The sequence below is a fragment of the Procambarus clarkii genome, chromosome 10 (genome assembly GCF_040958095.1).
Source record: "Procambarus clarkii isolate CNS0578487 chromosome 10, FALCON_Pclarkii_2.0, whole genome shotgun sequence".
NCBI lineage: Eukaryota > Metazoa > Arthropoda > Malacostraca > Decapoda > Cambaridae > Procambarus > Procambarus clarkii.
This window is the reverse complement of record NC_091159.1, coordinates 43053293-43059477: the sequence shown is the minus strand read 5'-3', so window position 1 is coordinate 43059477 and position 6185 is coordinate 43053293. Positions and strand designations below refer to the sequence as shown.

Genomic DNA, 6185 nt, shown 5'->3' with positions numbered 1-6185 from the left:
ACCTTTTAAAACCTTTTATTTTTTTTCGTTGTTCATTTAACATACTAAGAAATTCTCACATTGACTCTCACAACTTTGTGTATTATCTTCCACTCTGCACTTCTTTCATTTAGAATAAGATTGGCAAATCCTTCATTGCCTCTATGGACAACTTATGGCAGGGCAGCAGGGAAGGCCAGCTTACAACATGGGAGAAGGCCAGCTTACAACATGGGAGAAGGTCAGCTTACAACATGGTGGGAGAAGGCCAGCTTACAACATGGTGGGAGAAGGCCAGCTTACAACATGGTAGGAGAAGGCCAGCTTACAACATGGTAGGAGAAGGCCAGCTTACAACATGGGAGAAGGCCAGCTTACAACATGGGAGAAGGTCAGCTTACAACATGGTGGGAGAAGGCCAGCTTACAACATGGTGGGAGAAGGCCAGCTTACAACATGGTAGGAGAAGGCCAGCTAACAACATGGTAGGAGAAGGCCAGCTTACAACATGGTGGGAGAAGGCCAGCTTACAACATAGTAGGAGGGAGGGCCAGCTTGCAACATGGAAGGAGTGAGGGCCAACTTACAACATGATAGGAGGGAGGCCAACTTACAACATGGTAGGAGGGAGGGCCAGCTTACAACATGGTAGGAGGGAGGGCCAACTTACAACATGGTAGGAGGGAGGGCCAACTTACAACATGGTAGGAGGGAGGGCCAGCTTACAACATGGTAGGAGGGAGGGCCAACTTACAACATGGTAGGAGGGAGGGCCAGCTTACAACATGGTAGGATGGAGGGCCAACTTACAACATGGTAGGAGGGAGGGCCAGCTTACAACATGGTAGGAGGGAGGGCCAACTTACAACATGGTAGGAGGGAGGGCCAACTTACAACATGGTAGGAGGGAGGGCCAGCTTATAAAGTGGTAGGAGAAGACCAGCTTACAACATGGTAGGAGAAGGCCAGCTTACACCATAGTAGGAGGGAGGGAGGGAGGGAGGGAGGGAGGGAGGGAGGGGCCAGCTTGCAACATGGTAGGAGTGAGGGCCAACTTACAACATGGTAAGAGGGAGGGCCAGCTTACAATAGCTCAACTGCAGGTAAAGACCTTCATTTAGCTCTCAACCGAGCTACATTGTGCGTAACGTAGTACTGTATATTAGAAGTGTGTTACCTCACTAGTCCTTATAAACTTTTTTTTCAAATAATAAGGCTAATCATACAGCACAGTATGATATTCTGAAGAGCATTTAAAATTTGGTTCATATTAACAAACTTGACTAATAATATATATATATCTGATTTGCAAACCATTAATACAATTTATACATATTGCAGAAGCATTCATGACATTCATAGCATTCATGTCATACATTCATGACATGTTGAGTATACAACTGCTCAAATAAAAGATACAAATCACTGGAAAGATCACCATTGTTTATTCCGCTTGGCCTTAACGACAATGGGGCGCATGGGAAGTTTTACATATGTTGGTAACTTGCTTGTACTTGGCATAATCATTGTGGCTGGCTGTACTAGTGATGTGTCTTGCACTACAACTGATGACTGATGGGTTACAGGGTACAAAGGTGTTAGAGTCATTACCCCTGTGCTTGTTGTGGGTACACCTTGGCATGATACCTCTGCTAGCATTGCACTACTAACAATGGGGGTAACATGTGGATGCATTTGATGGTGAACCTCTAGTGTATAACTTTTTGCAAATGCCATACCACATATTTCACATCTGAAATTTTTTTCTGGGCGATGTATCTTCTGGTGTAGAAGAAATTTGCTATTGTCTTTGAACAACAAACCACATTGGTCACACCGCAGAGGCTTAGAATCTCCATGTGACTTAGCTGTTTTACTCTCACCCATCCAGCTTCCAAAACGCTTTGCAAAGTATCTCTCTGTGTGTACATGCTTTAAATGCTTTCGCAAGAGAACTTTACCAGTAAATTCCTCTCCACAAGCATCACATTTGAAAACTTTTTCTTTAAAATGTGTTTTCCGATGAAGATCAAGTGTAGAACGATATTGGAAAAGCTTACCACAAACATCACATTCCAAAGGCTTTTCACCACGGTGTTGCATCATATGAAGGTCAAAAGGAGTACGCTTTTCATACACCAATTCACAAAGTTCACACCGCCAAGGCCCCATTTCTGTATGTCTTTTTACATGTTGTCTCAATCCACTGCTGTCTGAGAAAGCCATGCCACACTCTCCACAACTGTATGGTTTTTCTCCAGTATGTATACGTTTATGTTTGGTAAGATGGTCACTCTGATAAAATGCTTTACCACATTCTGAACACACATAAGGTCTCTCACCTGTGTGAATACGGCGATGAACTGTCAGCATACTACGTTGAGTGAATCCTCGACCACAATCGTCACATCTAAAAGGTCTTTCTCCAGTGTGAATACGATTGTGAACAACTAAGCTACTTTTGTTAAGAAATGCTTTACTGCAACTGCTGCAGTGATAAGGTTTCTCGCCAGTATGAGTTTTCTTGTGGTATTCAAAGCTACTACGTTGTGTATAAGACTTGCCACAGACATTGCATTCATATTTACCTTCTGAGACTTGGGGTTTTGCTTCCTGATTCTCCTGTGATTTATTCCAGAAGAACACATTCATCTGATCATCTTTTGCCGCAATATTTAGGGTTGGAACTGACACATGAACACCAGGTACAGCCACTGACACTGTTACAGCCACAGACATTGATGGAACAGTGACTTGCTGAGGCAAAGACATGTTGATGACTTTTCCTTAGCAAATTTCTGGGCATGTCATGTAACTTTGCTCATTTTAGTAAATTATAATAAAAATTAAATAATCATGCTAGAAATAAGGAACTCATATAGTTTAAATATTTATTATGTGTCAGTCAACTCCTTAAATGGCAATTCATCTGTAAAAGAAAATACCAAATATTAGCAACTTGAGTTCATGTGAGGTAATATTATATACACACTAGCAAACTAACATGCATTTACATTGAAAGATTCCACTGAAGAGCAGGAATTTCTTACAGTTAGTAACTACCACTGATAAAGAATTTAATTCAAGAGACCCCCAAGAGTGCAGACAGTGATGTAGAGTTGAATGGAGGCTTTATTGGATGCAGATTTTCAATTGAAAGTACCCTAATAAATCTAAATATAATATAGCACCTACACGCAAAATAAAGGTAACTCAAATTCATGTTTTCCTACAAAAACATCAAGCAATGAATGTATCAAAATATGTGTTTCTGGTCAGCCTTAAACAACTCCCAAGCTGAACTTTGGTACCATCAAGAATTAAACCAACACACCAGGCCTCTGAGACCTGTATGTCACCTGCTAGAAGCCAGTACAGTGGTACCTTCGTTTACGAATTTAATCTGTTCCAAGAGACGGGTCATAAACCGAAAATTCGTAAACCAAGCCAAATTTTCCCATAAGAAATAATGTGAATTGAATTAATCTGTTCCACACACCCAAAAATATTAACTTAAAAATACATTTTATACAATACTACTTATATGTTGTACAGAATACTTATATCTATATTATATATAAAAGTATATCTTACCTTTATTGAGGACTCTTGTTGGTGTATGGAAGACGGTGAGGAGGGCGGGGAAAGAGGAGAGGTGTTAGTGTTTGGAAGGGGAGTCCCCTTCCATTATAACATCAGGCAGTGATGACATTTCTGGGGTACTCTCTCTCCTATGCTTTGCAGGCATACCACTAGGACCTGGTTATGGCTCACTGCTTGCTTGTCTTACTAAGAATCGATCTAAAGACACTTGTTTTTCCCTACATTTTAATACTTGTCAGAAGTGAGAAATCTTTTTGTCATTAAAAAGGTTTATGTAACGGCCTGCTACAGCTTTATCTGGGCGAGTTTTTTCAACAAAACTTTTCAGTTCTTCCCATACTGCACACATTTTCTTAATGAGGAAGGAACATCAACCACAATCTTGCTATTATCACAATCCTGGTCACTAATTCCTGTAAATGAATAACTGACCACACTTTTATTTTGAAAAGGAACCTAAGAAATCATTTGAAGATTCCTAGATGGACGAAATAATGCTGTGGTGCTGTGGCTAGCGCTGTGAACATCGTGAACAGCATTAAATCACTGATATTTGAGCATTGTACCCAGTCATTATCACACTCAGGCTCTTCTATAATACTATCATGGCTAAATAATACAAGTTATATATATATTTTGACATTATTAGGCGATGCTGTGGTCACATGCTGAACAGCAGTGCTGTGCGCTCATGCTGCAAGCGCCAGCCTTGGTTGCTCACTCCCTACTGAGGCTCCCACACCCGAGAAAGTGGACCACGATTTTCTTTAAAGATGGTGTCTGTTTACAAGAGCCCTGAGGAAGCTGATGTGAACCCCATGTAGCCGCGGGAGTTTTGAATGGAACGTGAAAAATACAAATACCCGGAGGTGCGTTGCACAAACCAGACATGAGCCTGCAGGCACGTTGCGCAGTTTAAGGGTTAATGGTAGAGTGAAGGTTATATCAGTGATGGCTACACATTGATGTCTGTCACTTAGATAGGATCAAATATAGTTCAAGGCAACCACATACCTGTACAAGGTTCTCCATGGAATTGATAAGTAAATAAAGACAGTTTATTTAACACGGGAGGAAAATACACCAGGAGACGCATGGTGGAAACTGGGTATCCAGATGAGTCATAGACATATTAGAAGGAGCGCTTTTAGTGTCAGAGAAGTTACCAAATGGAATGCATTAAGAAGTGATGTAGTAGAGGCAGACTCCATACACAGTTTCAAATGTAGATATGATAAGAACCCAATAGGATCAGGAATCTGTGCACAATTCTTCTTGCACCGGTGATGTTCATTGTCTACATAAATGATCTACCAGATGGTATATGGAATTATATGAACATGTTTGCTGATGATGCTAAGATAATAGCAAGGATAAGTAACTTAAACCACTGTCATTCCCTTCAAAAAGACCTGGACAAAATAAGTATATGAAGCACCACTTGGCAAATGGAATTTAATGTGAATAAATGCTATGTTATGGAATGTGGAATAGGAGAACATAGACCACACACAACCAATAAATTATGTGAGAAATCTTTAAAGAATTCTGAAAAAGAAAGAGATCTAGGGGTGGTTCTAAATAGAAAACTATTACCCGAGGGCCACATAAAGAACGTTGTGCGAGGAGCCTATGCTACGCTTTCTAACTTCAGAATTGCTTTTAAATACATGGATGGGGAAATACTAAAGAAATTGTTCATGACTTTTGTTAGGCCAAAGCTAGAATATGCAGTGGTTGTGTGGTGCCATATCTTAAGAAGCACATTAACAAACTGGAAAAGGTGCAAAGTCATGCTACTAAGTGGCTCCCAGAACTGAAGGGCAAGAGCTACGAGGAGAGGTTAAAGGCATTAAATATGCCAAAACTAGAAGACAGAAGAAAAAGAGGTGATATGATCACGACTTACAAAATAGTAACAGGAATTGACAAAATTGCTACGGAAGATTTCCCGAGACCTGGAACTTCAAGAACAAGAGATCATAGATTTAAACTAACTAAACAAAGATGCCAAAGAAATATAAGAAAATTCACTTTCGCAAATAGAGTGGTAGACGGTTGGAACAAGTTAGGTGAGAAGGTGGTGGAGGCAAAACCGTCAGTAGTTTCAAAGCGTTATATGACAAAGAGTGCTGGGAAGACGGGACACCACGAGCATAGCTCTCATCCTGTAACTACACTTAGGTAATTACAAGTTGAATGACAGATGAGAGGTATGACAAAGAGCTGAAGCTCAACCATCACTGGCACAATTAGGTGAGTACTGTGCCCCATCACCTCTCACCCATCTTACCCACCAGCATACCCTAACACCTCTCACAAATCTTGCCTAACACCTCCCACCCATCTGACCAAACACCTCCCACCCATCTTGGCAAACACCTCCCACCCATCTTGGCAAACACCTCCCACCCATCTGGCCAAACACCTCCCACCCATCTTGGCAAACACCTCCCACCCATCTTGGCAAACACCTCCCACCCATCTGGCCAAACACCTCCCACCCATCTGGCCAAACACCTCCCACCCATCTGGCCAAACACCTCCCACCCATCTGGCCAAACACCTCCCACCCATCTGACCAAACACCCTCCCACCCATCT

General features: G+C 41.5%; 1 protein-coding gene across 1 annotated transcript; it reads right to left on the bottom strand.

Annotated features, from left to right (window-relative positions):
• On the bottom strand, nucleotides 1–5889 carry LOC123745032 (zinc finger protein 883). The gene has a single exon (XM_069321933.1). It carries the CDS (start codon nucleotides 2749–2751, stop codon nucleotides 1414–1416), a length of 1338 nt encoding a protein of 445 aa, XP_069178034.1. The 5' UTR covers nucleotides 2752–5889; the 3' UTR covers nucleotides 1–1413.
• Nucleotides 5890–6185: the final 296 nt, after the last annotated feature.

Excerpts from the sequence above, each read along its gene's own strand:
- LOC123745032 (XM_069321933.1), bottom strand. The coding sequence starts at position 2,751 with ATGTCTTTGCCTCAGCAAGTCACTGTTCCATCAATGTCTGTGGCTGTA.